Source organism: Micropterus dolomieu, linkage group LG12 (genome assembly GCF_021292245.1).
Source record: "Micropterus dolomieu isolate WLL.071019.BEF.003 ecotype Adirondacks linkage group LG12, ASM2129224v1, whole genome shotgun sequence".
NCBI classification, from domain to species: Eukaryota; Metazoa; Chordata; class Actinopteri; order Centrarchiformes; family Centrarchidae; genus Micropterus; species Micropterus dolomieu.
In genome coordinates, this window is record NC_060161.1 from 16084775 (window position 1) to 16106440 (window position 21666).

Genomic DNA, 21666 nt, shown 5'->3' on the forward strand with positions numbered 1-21666 from the left:
CAGCATCCTGGAGCTGCCTGATACCTTTTGCCCTTCCAAGAGCCCTGCAAACCAGCAGCCCTGTGCAAAGCAAGAGTGCCCACCTCAGTGGGTCACAACTGGCTGGTCCCAGGTAGGCTTTCCCCAAGGCACCAAACTATCTTTTTGAAGTGGTCAGAATCAAAATATAATGACACATCATTATATAGGGTCTGCTTATTATCATATCTTACAATATCATTTATTTGTCCAGTGTTCAGTGACCTGTGGAAAAGGCATTCAGAGACTACAGGCAGTCTGCAGAAAACAAGGGGAAGATGGGGGACATTCGATCGTGGAGCCTGAGAACTGCTCCCTGATGGCCCGGCCCACCAGAATCCGGCCATGCTCCCTCAGGCTCTGTGAGAGTAAGAGACCCTCTTTTAGGCTCTATTTTGTCAATTTGTGCTGCTAAGAGACTGGAAATGGATGAAAAGATTTGTTAGTAAGCAGGAAAATAACATTCTGTTGCTAAGTTTGTGTGTCAGTGGAAATTGCTTTAAAATTGCTAATGCACCATAGACAATAATGAAACAACCTGTTCTGTTAATTTCACCACAGACTCTGTCAAGCCCTATCCCACCATACTGGCCCAGAGGAAGGTGTATATTCAGTGGAGGAAGGGCAAAAAGTTACACTTGGTAGTAGGCGGCTATGCATACCTGTTCCCCTGGACAACTGTGGTCCTTCGCTGCCCAACCCGCCACTTCCGCAAGAGCCACATCCGATGGTTGAAAGAAGGAAAGCCCTTGTTCAGCCTTTCACACCTCTCCATAACATCACTAGGGTACTTGAAGATTCAGCAGGTTCGTGCATCTGATGCTGGGATATACACATGCGTCGCAGGTCAGGCCAAAGAACATTTTGTCCTACAGATCATAGGCAGCAAGCAGAAGCTCTCCGTTCCAGAGCCATGGCTCCTCACAGGTGGACAACAAAAGGTTGGGCTGCCAGGTGTGGCCTCAACAGGAGAAAGACCTCAGGAGCTACCCATTCCCCTCAACCAGTATGACAACATTGTTGAACATTTGCTTGAACTCAAAAGCTCTCTCCAAGATGAAGAAGACATTGCTGATAAAACACACTCTAGTGAAAAGAACAGGTCTACCCTGAGGGTTGAGAAAACAAACTCAGAACTTTCAAGCCTGCTTGTACTCACCACTGATACCCACAGGCTTGATGAGATCACGCACAATCTCTCTGAAGGCCTCGGAGGACCACGGGGGGAACAACTCATTGCACAGTTGCTCAGTGAGCTCACTATGACACAAGGTGAAACCAATGAGTCTACGCTTCATCCCCCAGAAAGTGCAGAATCCTCCACGCAAGGGCCCCTCCTTTATAAACCTAACATCCAAGCCCATGCATCCAGGCCAAGAAACCCGGTAATAATCCAACGGCCCAGGAAGGTCGGAGTGGTGCCGTCACCTGAAATGATAGTTCATGTGGGACTGCCGGTTTTGCTGCAAAAACCCATTGCTAGTTTGGAGTTGAGGTGTGAGGCACTGGGGAGCCCTGAACCATCCCTAACATGGACAAAGAATGGAGAAGTGTTGCAGTACAACAGCAGGTAAGAACCAGAACCCTTAAATGTGACCCTTTTTTGTGCATAAAGCAGTAACAAGTTGTGTTAGTATAAAATATTTTGTTGTATGAAAGTAGCCATCTGTTCTGTGAAAGAATTGTCACAGATTTAGTGGTTATGTTGTCTTGGTTTTGGCAGAGTAGGACTGTTGCCCACTGGCTCATTGAGGATCCAGTCTCCAAGCAAGGTGGACGAGGGTCTGTACACCTGCACTGCCAGGAACAGTCTCGGATCTACATCTCTTACTTCTTTGCTGCACATGACAGGTAAGATCCACAAAGACAGGATCTTGCTACAAGCATGTTTAAATAATGTAATTCTTGCTAGGTAATGATTATTTTAACCTCTTCAGTGGTTCTGTTAAATCATTCTGTGTGAAGAATGATTGTCCTAAAATTCAGAGCTTTATTTTAAGTTGTAATGAGGCTCCCAAGGTTAAAAAAAAATATGATAAAAAAATGAAACACAAGACATCTACAACTTTAGGGTTCAAAAGTAAAAACACGGCAGCTTTGATCTAAATATTGTTCTGACACGAAGTTTAGAAAAACACTTAGTCGCTTGCAGAGCGCTGGACAAGAAGATGGATACCACTTATGCTTGTAGATTATGAAGCTAGTGCCAGGTAACCGTTAGCTTATCATAGCATAATATCTAGAAAAACAGGGAAAACCTAGCCTGGCTGTGTTGGTTAAAATAAAAAGTGGCGTACCAGCACCTCTAAAGTGTTCTTTAAGTGTGATGTAGCTGGTTACATTGCTGAAAGCTGTTTATTCACATACAAACAATCAATAGAGTCAGTATTAACCTAAGTTCAGTTAGTCTAATATACTTTCATGTAGTTGGGATTAAAGTGCTATGTGTTGTTCTTTTGTGGTTCAGGCTTAGAGATTCTGGGAAAGCATTCTTTTCAACTGAGAAACACACACACAGGCATAACCACAGACATAGACATACAGTAAGCTTTTGCATACCCTAGTGGCTCATTTAGCTGAGTCAGTGATGGGGAATGTCCGGAGTGTTTCACAGCTCGGGTCATCTCAGAGCGGCACTGTCCTTCGTCTCCTCAGGGCATGATCAGCTTCAGCCTTGCTGTTTTCTCATCAAAGCACCGCCACCGCCGGTTTCCTGATGCTCCGGCACTTTTCCTTCTCATACGACAACAATTAGAGATTCCAGGCAATGTTTCAAAGAGTGGGAGCACCCCCCATTCGCCTTATCTAAACAGAGAGGATAAAGGGGCTTAAAAGTACTGAAAAATGTCCAGTCTGTATTTTCTCTTATATTTTTTAGTCAAAATCGCTTGAAGGTCTTGTCAAAGGGATGCACATGATTTGTAAGAATGCAATCCCAAGTATTGTTAATGACTTTAGAGGCAAATTGAATTTGAAAATATATTTTTTTTCCCAGGTTCTTGGAAAGTGCATTACTGAACAAGAACTGGCCATGACCCTCTTGGTAATGTCAAAGACAAAATTTAAAGCTGCTGAAGTAACAAGTAACATGCAGTAATTGTAACAAAAGATTGACTAAAGAACATATTGAGACATATTCCAATTTTTGCCCTTGGGACCATTCTTATGTAACGTAGCTTTAACTAAGTATTCTGATGTTGTTTAATCTTAAGTGAGAAAACCAAGAATGAGGCCTACATTACCAACTACACATCAGGACTATTAGTCTGTCAGGCAATTCAAAAGCATTTTCAGCTACAGCTAATTATTTCTGGTGTATACATGTTGTTGAGTTGAGGTATGTGACATAACCGTTGACACTGAAACAGTAAGGTCACTGCATTAAGACTTGAAAACTATAATCAACAATATACAGTACAGATTAAAAAGACAATTCTTTCTCTTTTGATTTCTGCAACATCCAAGACCACAAAGATTTTTATTTTATTTTCAGGTGGTAAAGGAAGAAACTGTGTCCAAGGTAACAGCATGGGAGCAAGTGGCCCTGTTTGCTCTGAGAGGATTAATGGCAGCCAGTCAGCTGAGCTGTGCCATGGACAAGCCTGCCCCCTGAGGTACCTTGCAACTACTACATCCAGTACTTTGAATATTAGATTTCATAATATTTCTCCATGAGAGTCACTTATTTTCCAGCTATCCTAAGGTGCTGGGTCATATCAGTGTATTTATATTTATAAAATATTCAAATGATCCAAGGTCTGCTCACTATTGACAGGCTTAAGTGATTAATACCTTTGAGAACTTTAGTTATTGTCTATTTTCCCTCGGTTGGATTAGGTGGCGAGTGGATCCTTGGTCACCATGCTCAAGCAGTTGTGGAGGTGGGTCCCAGACCAGGAGTGTCCGCTGCATGAAGGGTCCTGAGGGCAGATCAAGAGAGGTGGAGAGCCACCACTGCCTTGGCATGGGGAGGAGACCCTCTGACACCAGGCTATGTAACCTACATCCCTGTGCCAGGTGGACCACTACCCACTGGGGGCTGGTGAGACGACTTACATTGACCTCAAACACATCTCAACAAGTGTACATGGACTGTGTCAAGGCTTTTTGACCTTATCCACTGTGTGCCAATTCTTTGATTGTTAATTTGAGGTAGTCTCTCAACTGCTGAATAACTGCCACATTTGAGCATTTGTTTGTTTTATTTGATTGCCAGCTTATTTAAGGGGAAATAATCTTTCCTTATCTATTATGAGTCATATATTTGTTAGGGTGTTAACCCTGTCACATCTTTGCTAGTCTGAATATTCCATTGTCTAACACTAATGTATAATGTTTGCAAAAAAGTATATATATATATATAAAACAACAAACTAAATGCTTTTATCATGAGGCCTACTTTACATTTAAAACTTGAGAGCAGGTAGGCCTGTTAGTTATTAGCAGGGAAGTATTGTCAAACTAAAAGCTGTAATTGTGATGGAATTTCCTTTTTCAGTGTCATGGTCAATGTGTGGGTCCAAGTTTGGCCACACAGCACCGCCACGTTTACTGCCAAGACACAAACGCCACCAAAGTCCCCTCCAGGATGTGCAGTGGACTCCAGAGGTAAATATGGATATCATAAAATCAATATACTGGATAATATGTTGAGGTACAATTAAAAAGTACAGTGATACCTTCAGTGTTACGTGTGTTTGTATTTGTAGGCCCAGCTCCCTGAAGAATTGCTCGACAGAGGCCTGTGCCCTTCATTGGCGCGTTGGGCCGTGGACGCAGTGCACTGCCACCTGTGGACGGCATGGTTTCCAGTCACGCCAGGTGACCTGCGCACACCGTCGAACTGGAAAGGCCACACGTGAGCATCACTGCATGTGGAGGCCTCGCCCTCCCAGCTGGCAGCGATGCAATATTTTGTCCTGTGGCAGAGGTGAGAAAAGTAGCGCTGATGGCAAAATGGAGACCAGTGGTTTCTTAATTGTAAGTTGTTCAGTGACACAGTGCATGATGGCATAACATCTTGATTTTGAATTTATCCTGGATTTATCTGATGTATAGCATATTGAATATAGTACAATTGTATATGATGAAAGCATGTTTTAGAGGTGAAAACACTGAAAATAACCTCAATACAACACTGCTCATTGCTGTTTGTCCCAGCCTCTGTCATGAACACATAAATGGCATGTTCTGAAATATACATAACATATACATTTAAAGTATAAATTGCCAGAATCATCTGTGAAAAAAACTATGTTGTGACATGTTAGATTCCCTTATTCCCAGACTATTTTTAAGAGGCGCTGCTGTCATTCCTATTTTTGGTTTCATGTGCTGAGGTTTGGAAGCATTGTTTCCTAATATTTCTACTGCAACCCCAGTACAGAACAACTTTGGGGAATTTCACCTGTGGTACTCAAAATACTGAAACAAACCTTTAAGAAACCAATGCGTCATCAGGTATTCCCAGAAAAAAGCCCCAGTTACTTTGAATTACTCACAGCCCCTATAGAAACTTTTTACATTGGAAATATTATTTCTGGGAGAACATTTTGAAGTCTTGTTTTCCAAATTACATTTGCCAATTCTTTGAAAAGTACACATGAAATTCCACTAACCTCCATTGAGTGTTGGAAGTTTCAGACGTCAGAGTCTCGACTCTGCTTCACATGGCTAGATACTACAAGGGTTTCTCTAAGATTATTTTCTATTTTGGTGAACAGAAGATTGAAAAGAAACCATAGTGTCTTTTATTGTACTAGTTGGCTTGAGTACCTGCTGAAGGCAGAGGTGACTAGGTGTAAAGTATGTACGTGTACTGAAGTGTAACCTCTGTCTATTCCAGCAGGAGAGTGTCAAGACAGCACAAGGTACTGTGAGAAGGTCCGACAGCTGGAGCTTTGTCCGCTGCCCCAGTTTAAGAGCCGCTGCTGTCATTCCTGCCGAAACACCTGAGGCAGGGACGTAAGACAGGGACCATGGATGACCTGGTTAAGTCAGGGAAGACATTCACACAGCCAACAGAGACTTGAAACCTCTACGCCCTGTCCTAACTCCCACAACTGTCTTCAATGAACAGTCTTGGATGGGGATACCTGAGTGTGGTGGAATGTCTGGATGGGGATACCTAGAGCGGCTGTGATCTACTTTCCTCAAAGATATCATGTGTGGGTTTCAATGTGAACGTTTTGAGAGGAGTGACATGTCTGACAGCTTTCCTAAATTATTCAAATGTAACTAAGATACATTTCCACTGTGAGTAATAGAAACTTGTGGTGCATGAATTCATCATGGGGAACTCATTATAGCGGTGACTAAGCAACCTGTCTGCATTAATGGTATCTGGTGTAGTTTCAGTGGTTTCCTAAAACAGATGGAACAAAAGTGCTACAACATTGTAGCGCCATCACTTCATGTCCAAATAAGGGTGCATATTATCATGGAATTTAGCATACAATACACAAATATGTAATTAATATACTGTTTTTAATTGATTGAATTCATACCCAGGGATTCTGGGTAGACCCCTGAGCTTTTGATAACCACTGGTGTGTGTTTGCCTTTATTTCAGTGGTCTCCAAATCAGTGTTTTCCGTCAAATATTGATACTAAATGAGCTTAGGTATGAGGTATAGGTAAACTCAACAGAAATACAGCATAATACTGCCTACAAATGGGAAGTAGCTACCGTGACTAAAAGCCTATGATCAATGGTATACATTTGGTATCAGCTGCCTCGGAAAGAGATCATGATCTGTGCTATCATTTTAGGTTTTTAAGCACGTGTTTACCGTAATGATTGGTCAAGTCGTTCATTAAAGAGGAAAGGAATTAAGGATTGCATGTGTTTGAAGTGCATTTTGGCAGAATAAAAAGTAGGACATGATAAAGATTTATCTTGCATGGGTTGCACTACGGAGGTGTATGACTGAAGCAAGTCAGTTTTTGGAGAGAAAAAAAAGACTTAATTTGCACTCAACTCATCCAAGTCTTTGTTAAGAACATGACTTGTAGAGTTAAAAAAAAAAAAATATATTTTAGTTTGTAATGTTACAGTGTTTATATATTTTGTTTTGTGATTTTGGTATTTCTTGGAAAGATATTTGTTCCTTTAACCACTTTGTGATGTTACAGCGCGTTTAAACATGAGGGGGGGCAGAATAGTTCCTAGCTGAGCTAATAAAGCTCAATTTATCCTGTCCACCAAATGATATTTTTGCTTTAGTGTGACATTATAGGGGAAAAAAGCAGTGTGTTACATTTGACCGCTCTTATGTAACGCTTCTTCCTTTCAGATTTCTCTGTTAGCTGAACTTAAAATATGTAAACAAGACCTCTGTGTTATATTTGATTTGATTTATTTTGAGAGGATAACATAATTAACACATTACTTATGCTCTTAAGTTATGTAGATATTTGTTTTGTCCTTCTAACTATTTATTTTCATGTGTGTTCTTGTGCATAGTTTTGTAAATAATTACAGGGGTGGGTTTTAAGTATTCTTTTCCCTACAGTTTCTCTGGTATTTGATGTGCATGCAATGGGGACCCTCTGCTGGTGACTTGACGTGTAGCTCTGTGCTCATGGCTGGTTAATCATTAAATAAAACCAAATACATTCCTTTTATATCTGTTTGTTATCTGTCTGTTTGTTGTGATTTTCTCTCTCTCTTTTTTTTTTTTATAAAAATGCATTATCTAGTCAAAGTGCTCAAATGTGTTAGATTATTAAAGTGGGTGTATAACACAACCTCTGGAATTTTGATACACTAATCTGCTCATTTAAAGTTTAACACTTTGGCAGAACATATAAAAGGTGCATATTAGTTTAATGGGAGTTCTGTAATGAACCAGAAAAACAAGACCGTCAATGCTGTTCTCGCTAGGTTTTTTTCAAAGGGAAAAGCACTTCCTCTTTCCAAATTTACAAGCTGTAGTTCACATTCTACGTATCGGTTCTTGAAGAGAGACATGCATTCACTGGATCCCTCTAAATTATGAGAGGAAATCGCTCTGCAACACAAATCTAGACGCTACGATTCAAACTGGCACCATCAGCAGATCCCAACTGGACTTTTCTGATTTGTGCTGCAGATTATTTCCAATTAGTTATGGTGGAAACAGATGGTTGTAGTTCTTGTTTGACAGCAATCAGGGTTCTGCGAGTTTCCCTCGTGGATGAACTAGAAGGACAGATTGACTCTCTGCTGGAAATCTTAGTAATTCGGGAGGTGTTCACTCGTGATGACCGTGAGGAGGTGTTGTGTCAGTTGGGGCCCCGGGCAAGAGTTAGAAAGGTGTTGGATATCCTGGAGTGTAAAGGCGAGGAAGCTGCTAAGATTTTTCTCTCAATTAGCAGTCAACAAGAAGCACAGACACACTCCAAAGAAGGCATCACACACCAGCCTCAGTCCGAAGGTATGCAATTCACACCAAAGAGCTCTCACTGGTACATGTAAGATAATTTGAATCACATTAATGCAACGAGAGAGAAAGAAGAATAACATTCCATTGTTCATAAACCAGTGGTGGATGGTAATTAAGTACATGTACTCAAGTACTGTTCTTAAGTACAAATTTGAGGTACCTGTACTTGAGTATTTTCTTTTCATACCACTTTTTACTTTATATCCCCCAAGAGCTAAGCTAAGAGGGAGGTATCGTACTCTTTACTGCACTACATTTATAGTTACTAGTTACTTAGTTACTTAGATTTTTACACACGAAACATTTGAAGACTTAATAAATATGTTTTGTTATAAATAAAACCCAACATTTTATACAAGCTGACACAATTTTTAGATTGACATTGAAATTAACTGGCAACAACTTTGATCATTTAAGACATTTGTCATGTAAAAACATTTCATTTTTGCAGATTTGCAGCTGTTCCTTTTAATAGTTTTAATTGATTTTAAATAATTTTGAGCTTTGTACTGTTAGTTTTAGAAAGCAAGCATTGTTAAGGTGTCACTTTGGGCTCAGAGGAATTGTGACATTTCTCACTATTTTTAGGATTTCAGGTAATCGATTTATGGAAAAAAAGAATCAGCAGATTAATCCATAATGAAAATAATCATAAAAATGAGCTCCCCTTCAACAATTATAACAGTAAAATGCTTATTTTACATTAATGCATGAGTACTAACAATAACCTAATATATAATTGTGTAACAAGACATTTTTCTTTCTGCAGTGAGTACGTCTACTACTTTAGGTATATTTTCCTGATTATACTTACATCTTACTTTAGTGACACTTTCAGTGCAGGACTTTTACTTGTAACAATACTTAAGTATTTTTACAGTGTTAAATTATTAATACTATAAATCTTATCTTCTTTTGCAGAGTATAACAAAGTCAAACAAAAGCACAGAGACGTCGTCAGGCGTCGGAGTGAGAGCATGCTCTTCTACAACACTCGACACGGAGAGAAAATCCTTTTTTCCGAACATTATGTCAATCTCTTGTTGGTCGACGGACACCAGGGCTTGGAGGTAAAAAGACATGAGGTGCTGACGTTTGGACAGAAGCGACTGTTTTTGCAGCAGAATTCAGCGGTGCATAGGAAAATCGCACCAGCCAAACTCTTTTCAAGCACAAACGGAAACCGTCCAGTCAAGAAGGTTCTGGTGACGGGGGTGGCTGGCATCGGAAAAACCATCCTGGTGCAGAAGATGCTGTTCGATTTTGGGGCAAACAAGAGCCATCTTGCATTTGACTTCATCATCCACATGACCTTCAGAGACCTGAATCTGATAGACAAACCTACAAACTTCCGGGAGTTGGTCTTGCGTAAAAACAGGCACCTGGCTAAGGAACTGGATAACATGTTAGCAAATGACAACAAACTGTTGATCATCTTGGACGGCTTTGATGAGTTCAGACAGTATAGGAGCTGCGATGTAGACGTATTTGTGACTGAGCCAGATGAAGATGCGGAGGTGGTGGAGGTCGTTGGGAGTCTGATACAGGGTGAACTGCTGCCCAGAGCTTCTGTCATGCTCACAAGTCGACCTGCAGCTATTAACCACATACCTGTGGGCTGCATCGACCGCTTTGTGCTCATATCTGGCTTCTCCCTGGTTGAAGTTCAAGACTTCTTCTTACGTTACTTCCAAGACAGTGCCCTTGCTGACCGCATGTTTGCCGTGGTCTCAGCGAATGATTTAATGCTGACACTGTGCTACATACCTGCATTTTGCTACATTGTGTGCTGCATCCTCAAAGAAAGCAAAGACCTCTGTGGAGAGAGCCCCAAAACCATGACGGACATTTATGTGCAGTATCTGGTGGCCTTGCTTCGCTCTCACACTCAACCAAGAGCCGAAACATTTCTCCAAGAGAAAAGATTGGAGGCTGTCCAGCAGCTGTCTGGTATGGTGCTGAAGCTGGGTCGACTCGCCTTTCAAAAGCTAATGGAGCATCAAACACTATTCTACAGCAGCGACCGAGATGTAGCAGCATTGGAGGGATGCAGCCTTGTTAGCACCTTCCTTGACAAGACGGTGACACAAGAGCCCGGCTGCACTGAAGAGGTTTACTCCTTTGCACACCTTACTGTTCAAGAGTTCTTTGCTGCAGTTTATTGTGCAGTGTCAGAACACCCTTTACCTGATGCACTTCAGCACACTTCAAGTCCTGGGGAGGGGTCCAACTACGGACACTTGGACCTTTTCAACCGCTTCCTGTCTGGAATCCTCTCTGAACGCAATGGCAATCTTCTGTTGAGGCAGGTGGGGTTGTGTTGCCATAGAGAAAAAGTGCACACTTATCGTCAGAAGATCATCAGAGAACTCACAATGCTCTGCGAGAATGGGGCCAATATCCTTAACCATTTACACTGTCTGTTTGAGCAACAGGACCCCTCTTTGGCCCTTAATGTACAACCAGTTACACTGCGAGTTAATGTTAGTGACGAAACACTCACCCAAATGGATTACAATGCCATCACTTACTTCCTAAATCTTACAAAGGGCAAAATATCAGAGCTGGATCTGACAGGAACGGGAGCAAGCTGTGAGGCACTTAGAGATATTCAGCCCCTGCTGCTCAGAAGTGAGAAGCTTTGGTGAGTTCCAGGTAAAATTTGGTTTGCATTGTCAAGCTCTCTGTAGTCACCCATCTATCAGTTTGGTTTTTCACTTGGGTAGAGCGTATGGCTCGGTATGCATCCAACCCAGTACTGATGATTGTGTGATGATTGTGTCAACACCACCAGGTTGAGCGATATACAATGTGGCTTACGCACTAACTACAATATTTTATTCTTAAGGCTTGGAGAAAACATCCTCGATATGAACACAGTTCAGGTCATTGCTGATGTGCTGCGATTGTCAGACAGTATAACCCACTTAGGGTAAGATGTCAATTGATTTCACAGGCTTTTGTAAATAATATTTAAAAAAAGATTACATGTGCCCAACAGATATAAAGAATAGAGTCATTTATTTGAGAGAATAACATCTCTCTTTTGGTTACCCACTTTTAGACTTGGATGGTCTAATATCGGTGATGATGAACTACTAGTACTTTCTGCAGCCACACGGGTGAAAAGAAAGCTTAAAGAATTGTGGTAAGAAACTCATGTGAGAGGTATTGCAGTTTGCCACATAAAATATTTTGGGGAAATGAAAGTCTTACAAGATGATGGTGACTGTCTGAATCATGGATCATTTGAACACTCACAAGGACAAAATCCTGTAGAAAATCCAGTTCTATTATTATCACCACTCCATTAAACTGTTTGGTCAACTGCGCTCCACCCATAGACTGCATTGGTTCTGCCTCAGTATAATGGTTGTAAATTTAAGCTACCCAAAATATATACACAGCTTTTAAATGCTTTGTCACTGAGGTCTCCAAATATTGAATGCTACTGAGTAGCCTTTTAACATTTTTAGCTTAATGTTGACTAGATTGTTAATTACTAAATAATTCGCCATTTCTGAATCCCTGCACTGAGCTTTTGGTCATTTGTAAAAGTGCAGCACACCCTAAAATGAGACAAACGGAAAGACCTGACAAAGCGGGCCCCAGAATCTGAATATAAAAGGGAATGTTAATTGAGCACCAAGACAGGAGGTGATAGATCTGACGCTTTTCTATCAACAATTTAGTTCACATATGGGATAGAGATGCTAAATATATTTTCAGATTTGATGGTTTGCCAATGTATTCACATGTAAACCACTGAAAATTTTCAGAACATGTTTCTGGTACCTATTTGCTTTCACAGGATCGAGGGAAACCGAGTGACCTACAGGGGTCTGCTGTCACTCGGAGACATGACCCCAAATCCTCTGAAAAGAGTTGTGTGAGTGAATGACTTTTTTCAACAGATAATTCTAGTCCCGATATTTCAACAATATTCTTTCTGAATCTCCTGTTGATTCCCTTTTCATGCAGAGCCATATGGAATGACCTGGCTGACACAGACACAGGGTGCTTAGACAACCAAGAGAGCATAACTGTGAACTTCTCAGATGACGATACGTGGGAACAGTGGGGGGAATGGGTCTTCAAAAGGTGTGAGGTCAGCAGCAACGAGAAGTTGGTGATGGTACTCCACAAAGTGTGCAACATATCAGTCCACTGCTTAGAAACCCAGTGGGCGAAGACCTTCTACAAGCAACTATCACAGCTCATCACATGCAGGATTGAGTGCTGCACTGAGGATGACATGTGCAAGAAGCTCAAAAAGTTTGAGAGCATTTTGAACTTCTGACAGACTTAAACTAGCCTCAATTTATAAGCTATAAAATACAGGTCAAATGTCTGTTGAATGCTGAATGCTTTGTGTGAAATAAATTAATTGTGGAGGACAAAAAGGAATTTGGTTAACGTAGGAGTAATCTTCTTCCTGCTTATTGCACACAGAAAAAGCGCTTTCTGAAAAAACATTTCTGTAATGGTTAATCTGTTGCTTCTCAGTTGGAGTTAACAAAACCCAAAACGTCAACAAGACCACATTAAAGATTTGTAATACGCTTGCCTATATGGATTCACATTGTGGATTTCAACGATTGTCTTGAAACATAGAAATTACAGCTGCCTGGGATAAGTGGCAGTCTACGGAGGGATAAACCTCCTACACACAGGTTGCTGGAAAGTCAAAATATCTTACTGGCCCGTACGGGGATCGAACCCGCGACCTTGGCGTTATTAGCACCACGCTCTAACCAACTGAGCTAACCGGCCACGCGCTGACAGTTTTTCAGTACAATATAACAACTAATGAATATGAATTCCACACATTTGCATCATACATAATATTGTTCGAGTGGAGGCGCAAGCTGATACACGATGTTTTAAGACTTAACGTTACCTTACTGTCTTCACATGGGCCTAGAAGGTAAAAGTAACGTTACTTATGTCATAATGTCCTTCACTTCCACACGGACAACACAGGTGCGTCACATCAAAAGAATTAACGGTTAAAAACATGAAAATATGCCTCAGAATAATGTTAGCTAAACGTTACTGGGAACAATTTTAAAACTAAAAAAATTTTAAAACTACAAACATGTTGAGTAACTAATGTGGGATGTGGGGTGGTTTTTGCTTCCAAATAAAAGCACAAACCACCATGTCACAGGTCACTTCACATGCAAGTCCAACAATTTTTGTAACGTAAAACGATGCCTCTAACTACATATTTAATTGCACCTATTTAAAACGTTTATTTATGATATTAGTGTGTTTTCTATGTATTTATTTCGAATTATGCATCTACTCTTTGTGACTGGCGTTGCATTTTGTTGTTTTTACTAAATCTGATCTGACTTATTGTAACCTGTCAATAAAACGCTGAAACCTCAGATGTCCATTATCTTGCATTTTATTTTGAAGTAACATACCGGAACCTGTTTAAACTGCTCGCCTTGATGTTTCCGCTATGACGACTTTATTGTGCGACATCACGGAACGAACTAATGCCGTTCGTGTGAAGTTAGCCAGCAAGCTACTGGTTGCTGTCATTTTTGTGTGTGCAGCGCGTCAAACTGGACTGTTTCCTCATCTCAAACTGGGTGAGTTCTGTAAATTATTACCGGTATGTCGGATCCGTGTTAAGTGAGGGGTTGGCGGATTTTGAAATGCAGGGGGCATGACTGCAGCCTTTTGAAAATGTCACTACCCGCGAATCGACGTACTGACTTAAACAACTGTTTCCTAAAGCTAGTGATAGCTTTGGCTAGCTAAGCTTCAACGCTGACTTTTTTTAAGAGTTGCAAGATAAATGTGAAGGTAACAGTGTTTTACTGACTAACGTTTGCATAAATCTTAATAATTTGCTGATACTATTAAAGGGGCGTGTTCACCATTGACCCGAGGATTGTGCAGGTTATTTCACAGGTTATTTGAGTTGCACATTTGAATTTGTGTAAGTTGAGGACCAAATCCAGTAACACCAGTTCACATAGTGTGACTCATTCCACTAACATGTGCTTTATATGAAAATACACATTTTAAAAAGTGTGTTTACTGTGCTGTTTTACAACTTTGAACTGTGTTCATTGCTCATATTGTGAAATTTTGTACATTCCTTGTTAATTATCCTGTATAATTCTTTGTATTAGTATTATTTTGTGTACTTGCACATTTTTGATCTCTTTACTTTTTCTATATGTTTTTTTTCTATGTTTGTGTGTACTGTTAAGCACCAATAAATATAGCAAGGCAAATTCCCCGTATATGAAAATGACCGTAAACCTGATTCTGATAAGTGTTACCAACCTGTGTTGCAGTCTCACCCACAGGATGATTGACACAGAGAGGGGAGCTGGTGATGCTGGCACCGCAGAACCCAGCAGTAAGAACAAAGAGATGGAAAAAAAGAAGCGGTCCCGTGTCAAACAGCTGCTAGGTGATGTGAAGAAGCAAGTGGAGTTCTGGTTCGGAGATGTCAACCTCCACAAGGACCGCTTTCTGAGAAAACTCATTGATGACTCGGAAGATGGATGTAAGGGGCTATCAGTAATAATAACAATACACCACCACATTCATGTCTGCCGTTGAATCATTTAATGCAAGTTTTGATATTTTATCGTGCACATTGTTGAATCAGCTAAATGTCCTGTTTGTCTTTAGATGTTGATATATCCGTGTTGGCCGACTTCAATCGAATGAAGAAGCTGACAACTGACACCAAGCTGATTGCGAGAGCACTGAAAAATTCGTCTGTAGTTGAGGTACTGTGACGTGAACCTGTCTTTTGAAAAACGCACACCTCAGACCCGTCACATTCCAACAATGTTTTAATATTTTGAGATGTCCACACTAATGTCAAATGAATGCAATCGACACAGAGGTCTTCCACTTTTTTTTCAGGTTAACCTCGAAGGAAATAAAGTGAGGCGTCAGCTTCCAATTGGAGACATACCAAATAATGTCGACAGCCGCACAGTCTATGTGGTAAAAAGAGTTATCTGTTCTTATTTTAATTTGGTTTTCACTACATTTGCAGCCACCAACAGTCATTTGATTTGGTGCTGCTGGTTATTTTGGCAGACGCCAGAATAAAGAATATTCTTTGATCACAAAATAATACTTTGTCTTTCTTTTCATGTAAGGAACTCTTGCCCAAGGACGTGACACACAGCTGGATAGAGAGAGTGTTCACAAAATGCGGGAATGTGGTTTATGTTAGCATCCCCAGATACAAGTCCTCCGGGGACTCCAAGGGTTTTGCCTTTGTTGAGTTTGAGAATGAGGAAGACGCACAGAAAGCCATAGAGGTGAGAACTTATTAACATTGTCACTGTTGCCTAAAATATCTGACAATTCAGTCAGTCCAGGAAACCACATGGAAAATTTTGATCTTCGAAACAGATGCTGAACAACCCTCCTGAAGATGCTCCAAGGAAGCCAGGGATTTTCCCCAAGACGAAAAGTAGGAAGCCCGTTCCCCTGCCAGGCGACAATCCACCATCAGGTACTTTAATTCATTAAAATACCTTTACGCTACCACCCAGAAACCTGAGAAATGTGACGCTGACACATTGCCTAATATCAACAGAAGGGCTGTTTGTGCAATTTTTATTGCGTTGATCCCCACGTCTTGACATTCATGCGCTGTAGGTGAAGAAGAGGAGAAGAAAAAGCGGAAGAAGAAGAAAAAGAAAGAAGCGCAGACCCCTGCCGAAGAAACCAAAGAGCAGGCGATGGAAGCGGACCCGTCGGAGCAGAAGGCGAAGCGCTCAGCAACGGGAGAGTTTGAACCAGAGGTCGCGGTTGCTCAGAAGACACCCGGTAAACTGTCAGACAAAAAAAGACGTAGGTCACAGACAGCAGAGGGATCTGAAAGTGAAGTACCATCTAAGATGAGAAAGACAAGTGAAAATGATGCTGGAGAGAAGGAGAAAGATCTAACAAAGACTAGTAAGTAATCACAGTATCCCCCATAGTTCACAAATGAAACTAATTTTAAGTTTCAATGAACCCCTTTCGCTCTCTTGGCTTTTTCTTTTCACAATCTAAAAATCTATTTTAGAGTGTGTGGGGTTTTTATTTTTTTTTATTTTTACAGCAATGAAACCACGAGTTAGATGTTGTCATCTGTTATTTCCCCTTATAGATCCGCCGACTGAAAGCGTCACAGGGAGGGTTGTTGAGGAAGGGAAAGAAAACAGAGACGATTCAACCGTGAAAGCAAAGAGGAAGAGAAAAAAGAAACACAAGGAGAAATTGAAAATCGAGGAGGAAGTCATCCCACTCCGAGTCCTGTCAAAGTAAGATCCTACATCCCTTTTTCCTCCATGTGTTGACAAGAATGGATTAATAAGTGAAAACCCCGTCAGAACTCAAATGACTTGATGGGTGTCTTTCTTCCTCTTTTGTCCACATTAAGGAAAGAGTGGCTTCAGTTGAAGGATGAGTATCTGACCTTGCAGAAGCGCAGCATGACATCCCTGAAGAAGTGCATTAATAAGATTGACCACAAGGAACACAAGAGTCTAATGGAGACAGACAATGATCCGCAAGATGGAAACAGTGAGTTTTGTGTCTACTAATGTCAGTGATTTGTGTTTGGAGGGATTAAATGGGGATTAAATGCAGGCTGAAATTATGAAACTTGGAGTTGCATACAGAATAGACAACAGGTTTGGTTATGGGGATTCCCCACCAGGGAGCCTCCAACTATGAAAAAGTTCTTCTGGTCTGAAAACGCCTACTGTTACTTAATAAAATAACTCTGCACTTAAGAATGGGTGATTTGGTCCCATGTGTTGAAATAAGACATGAAACAAAGTGTGGGTTCTAGTGTTAATTTTTTCAGCCTTTTAAAAATTTTGTCTTAGTCCTGTTTCAAATGTCCTTGTTAGTTATTGTCATATTTAGTCCACTGTATACTATATTTTTGAATCAAGTTTTAGTTGACTAACATATTTTACTACAGTTAAAGTGTTTCTCCTGAAATTTTAGCAAAAAAAAAAATATTTCAGAAAGTTCACACAACTGTTACATTTCAGTGCTTAACAGCTGCATTTTTACATGCGATAACATCAGTGAAGAGGGGCATGTCTCCACAGTACTGACATCATAGTATTACTCAAAAATATCAAATTGAATGTAATAATAATAATAACAAGTTGCTTGCAATAACCAACATCTTCTCAGCTGTTCTGTGTCAACTTTTTTGCTCTTCTAGTTGAGAAGGGAAGCAAAAGTGAGAAGGCGACTAAACAAGGACCTCAGTTTACCAGTGGCGTCATCATGAAGATTACAGACAACAAGCCGCTACCAGGGAGGAAGTTCATCAAAGTACAGTATTATAACTCCATTATCATTATCTGTATTTGCTTATCAAATGTCTTTTCATCTACTGATGCTCAAGTCAAGTCTGTCTTTAGTTCCTAGAATTAATTTCCACTGGGAGCTGAACTATGTATTGTTTTGATATACACATTTCTGAAATCCCTTTCTGATAATTACATTTGTGTGACAGTGTAAGAGCATAATATCAATTAATAATAATAATAATAATCTTTATTTGTATAGCACCTTTCATGCATAAAATGCAACTCAAAGTGCTTTACATTATGAGCACTTAAGTAAAAATAAGTACATAAATAAATAAAACATACAATACAGCAACATGTACATAATCCACAAGCACAAAAACACAGGTGTCAAAACTGGGAAAGGGTGCAGCCAGGGCTATAGTATGAAATAAATACCGTATAAAATAGATAAAAGCAATAGAATAACTATAATCAATTAAAAGCAAAGGCATAAAAGTAGGTCTTGAGCTGCTTCTTAAAACGATCAAGAGAGGTTGTTTCTATTATTTGTAATGGGAGTTTGTTCCAAAACACATTTAACAACTTTTTAGCTTCTTCCAAGGCAAGGTGGGGTCTAACACTGACAATGTTTCTTAATGAAAAAATGCAGCCTTTGTAACACTGTTAAAATGTGATTTAAAATCCAACCAGATTTTTGACAACACTCCACAACAACACACAGCCATGCATTTCAGTCTATTAGAAATAATTTGTCTCTGTGTCTTAGAGCCAACCACAAGAATTTCTGTCTTATCCCCATTTAGTATAAGAAAATTTTGACTCATCCAATGTTTAATGAAAGACAGACATTCCACTAAGGGGTCGAGAGCTTTGGGGTTGTCTGGTGCAACAGATAAATATAACTGTGTGTCGTCTGCATAAAAGTGAAAATTCACTCCATAACATTTTTACAATCAGAGCTCACCCTGAGGCCATTGACAACCTTCACAAGTGCTGTTTCTGTGCTATGTCCCTTTCTGAAACCAGACTGATATGTATTGTGTAACTTATTCTCATGTAAAAACACATTTAATTGTTTATGCACTACCTTCTCCAGAATCTTACCCAAAAATGGCAGATCTGAGATAGGCCTGTAGTTGCTCAGCACTTAGGGGTCAAGGTGATGCTTCTTCACTAAGAGATTTACAATGTCTAATACTTTGTCAATTAAATAATCTAAGACCTCTTTAAAAATGTGGTAGGGACCGTATCTAAAGAGCAGCTTGGTGACTTCATCTGCATGATGGTTTTGTGGAGCTCTGCTCCACTGATTCTGCAAAAGGAATTAAAGTTACTCCGAGAAGTGTTGAGGGTTTGGCTGCTTGGGTTAATAGTATTATTAATAATCCAGTTGGGATGTTAATTATCTTTTTTTTTTTTTTTTTTTTTAAATGATACAAACTCATCACATTTTGATGTAGATGTTGGACATAGCTGGGCAAGAGACTGGGGGGGCTATATGAGACGATTGATTGTAGAGAACAATACTTTTGGATTGTTCCTGTTTTCGTTGATGAGACCAGAGAAATAGACTTGTCTTGACCAACGCAGAGCTTTGTTATAAACAGCTACAGAGTTTTTGAAGATGTCCCCATGGACCGTGAGCTTGCTCTTTCTCCACACTCTCTCTGCTCTACGGCACTCCCTCTTCAGAATAAGTGTTTGCTCATTCTTCCGAGGAATAACAATGGACTGGGATTTCGTCTTGGTTTTCAGAGGGGCTACAATGTTGAGGGCTGAGTCTAGTTTGAGATTGAAATGCTTGACTTTATTATGTGCTGAGGAAACAGCAGAGAGGGGTAGAGAGGCCAGGTGTTTTCGAAAGTCAATAGCTGATGATGGACTAAAGATACGTCTTTTAATAATAATGTTATTTGTGATTTTTGGAGGATAAAAGTCGTGTTAAAAAACAAACAGTAGTGATCTGATAGTCCAGTATCAACAGTTCTATCCATGGTAATATTCAGTCCTCTGGACATTACCAAATCTAGGGTGTGGCCACATTTGTGTGTTGGCCCAATGACATGCTGAGTAAAATCAAAGGAGATTAAAAGCTGTAAAAAGTCCTTAACCTTGCTATCAGGGACATTGTCAATGTGCAAATTCAGGTAATGAAGGAAGCTGGATTCCTATGTGGATACATAACTAAAGTTTTGGTTAAAAAAATAAGTCTGTTGTTTGTTGTATAATTCACCAAACAGCAGCACCGGGCACCTCGGCCTGTATAGTAGATAATTTATCGCTAGAAATGGTGTGTGTGTGTGTATGTATGTATGTATGTATGTATGTATGTATGTATGTATAAATTTTTAAAAGTTATGATAAAGTCCCCCCCCCCCCCCCCAAACTTGACTGAGTCTATTCAAGGTAAAGTTAACAATTAAATCTCATGCAACATTCTTAAGGTCAATCACTTTGTCAGGTGCGCCGTAATATAATCATTTCTTTAATGGCACATAGATACCTAAGATGATTATTAAAGTTTTATCTGTGCTTGTTTGTGGATTATTTTGTGCAGGATGCTCTGTGCACAATATCACCAGTGGCATACATCGACATCTTGGAAGGAGATGCCGAGGGTTACATTCGCTTTCACACCCCGGAGGAAGCCAAAGCCGTTAGTGACGCGAGAGCAGAGCTACAGAAAGAGCACAGCTGGAAGCTTGAGATTCTCTCAGGTCTCATTTCCTTATTTCAAGTTAGAATTATTTGTGCCTAATCTACATGCGCCTCTAATCCTCTCCAGTAGAGGAGAGGATTATTATTGGGACAGCGCCCATCAGCTTGTCTCAAGTTCAGTGTTTGTCAAAAGGTTTCACTGTTAAAATTTACAGCTTTAAGGCTTAAGAAAAGTTGATTGAGTCATGATAGAACGTAATTATTCTCTATTCAATGTCTTTTAAAGGTGACAATGAACAAAGGTACTGGCACAAGATCCTAGTCGACCGCCAAGTCAAGCTGAATCGTCCGAGGGAAAAGAAGCGAGGCACAGAGAAGGTGAGATTACCCTTTCACATTTTTAAATGGAAAAATACATATACATGCATCTGACTGTGCACAACAATATATTGTTGATCAGTTATTCCATCTTGTGTATGTGAACATGAGGCTGTTTACAGTAAGTTGTTACAGCTCTTGGCAAAATTATGAGAAATCTATATACTGTGGTATTTGGGATATTGAATTTAGATGCATATTTTGTAAGCTGCTTATCCTGATTCCAATCGACTTTGGGAAATGGACTCATACCTGGAATAATTTGGGGATATTAATACACACACAGTCACATGATACCATCACTACAGTTAAAGCAGTGCCTCCCCTGTTTATTTATTTTCTGTCATATCTAATTTCTTATTTTCTTGCCACACTTCAGCTCATATCCAAAGCCGAAAAAATAATCCTCGCCCGGGCCAGGGAGGCCACTAAGCACATCCGTTTCCAAGATGACTGAGAGCTGCTGAAGCTAGTTTTTGACATGTTTAACTATGTAGACTACGTGACTTGAAGGGGACCGTTGTTGGTAATTCATAATCAGCTGGAAGAGAACTGAATGCAGACCTGAACAAATGTTAGAATGTCCCTTTATTTGTTTTGTTTGCACTGGAGCCCCCAAGATTACGTGGATTGCTGCTATGCATATAGACATTTTGGCAACATTTTTTAATTGACAGTCTTTTAAAAAAAAAAAACAACATTCTGTATATAATGTAAATATGATAGTTCTCCCAGTCAAGTCGTGGCATTACCTTTTTGAAGATGTTTGCCTTTTTTGTTTTTTTTAATAAAATGTCATTATTTGATCATTACAGTAAATGTTGTTTGGTGTTTATAATCACACTCATGCTTCATTTGAGGTTCGTGTG

General features: G+C 40.0%; 3 protein-coding genes and 1 non-coding gene across 5 annotated transcripts in view; 3 read left to right on the forward strand and 1 right to left on the reverse strand.

The window, feature by feature from the left end:
- Positions 1 to 7621, forward strand: part of LOC123980818 (ADAMTS-like protein 1) — an 11418-nt gene extending 3797 nt beyond the window's left edge. Inside the window, exons 6-14 of the mRNA XM_046065370.1 lie at positions 4 to 112; positions 233 to 386; positions 580 to 1588; positions 1742 to 1869; positions 3512 to 3632; positions 3856 to 4060; positions 4517 to 4626; positions 4728 to 4948; positions 5867 to 7621. Coding sequence (XP_045921326.1) covers positions 4 to 112; positions 233 to 386; positions 580 to 1588; positions 1742 to 1869; positions 3512 to 3632; positions 3856 to 4060; positions 4517 to 4626; positions 4728 to 4948; positions 5867 to 5973 — 2164 coding nt within the window. The 3' untranslated portion in view covers positions 5974 to 7621. The remainder of the gene's footprint in view (positions 1 to 3; positions 113 to 232; positions 387 to 579; positions 1589 to 1741; positions 1870 to 3511; positions 3633 to 3855; positions 4061 to 4516; positions 4627 to 4727; positions 4949 to 5866) is intronic.
- A 507-nt stretch (positions 7622 to 8128) lies between these two features.
- Positions 8129 to 12744, forward strand: LOC123980819 (NLR family CARD domain-containing protein 3-like). The gene is made up of 6 exons (XM_046065372.1): positions 8129 to 8435; positions 9366 to 11088; positions 11293 to 11376; positions 11509 to 11592; positions 12256 to 12333; positions 12426 to 12744. The coding sequence occupies exons 1-6, from the start codon at positions 8129 to 8131 to the stop codon at positions 12742 to 12744; spliced, it is 2595 nt and encodes an 864-aa protein (XP_045921328.1).
- A 399-nt stretch (positions 12745 to 13143) lies between these two features.
- trnai-aau lies at positions 13144 to 13217 on the reverse strand. Its single transcript has one exon. It is a non-coding gene; the product is annotated as a tRNA-Ile (tRNA).
- Positions 13218 to 13407: 190 nt separating this feature from the next.
- larp7 (La ribonucleoprotein 7, transcriptional regulator) lies at positions 13408 to 21616 on the forward strand. Of its 2 annotated transcripts, none has more exons than XM_046065106.1 (13): positions 13408 to 13427; positions 14765 to 14979; positions 15108 to 15208; positions 15348 to 15431; positions 15590 to 15754; positions 15849 to 15951; positions 16098 to 16397; positions 16594 to 16747; positions 16867 to 17009; positions 17668 to 17780; positions 20319 to 20478; positions 20706 to 20797; positions 21177 to 21616. In XM_046065106.1, the coding sequence occupies exons 2-13, from the start codon at positions 14778 to 14780 to the stop codon at positions 21252 to 21254; spliced, it is 1695 nt and encodes a 564-aa protein (XP_045921062.1). In that variant the 5' UTR covers positions 13408 to 13427; positions 14765 to 14777; the 3' UTR covers positions 21255 to 21616. The 2 variants fall into 2 exon arrangements, with proteins under 2 accessions (XP_045921062.1, XP_045921061.1); XM_046065105.1 differs by lacking the exon at positions 13408 to 13427 and adding an exon at positions 13895 to 14047.
- Positions 21617 to 21666: the final 50 nt, after the last annotated feature.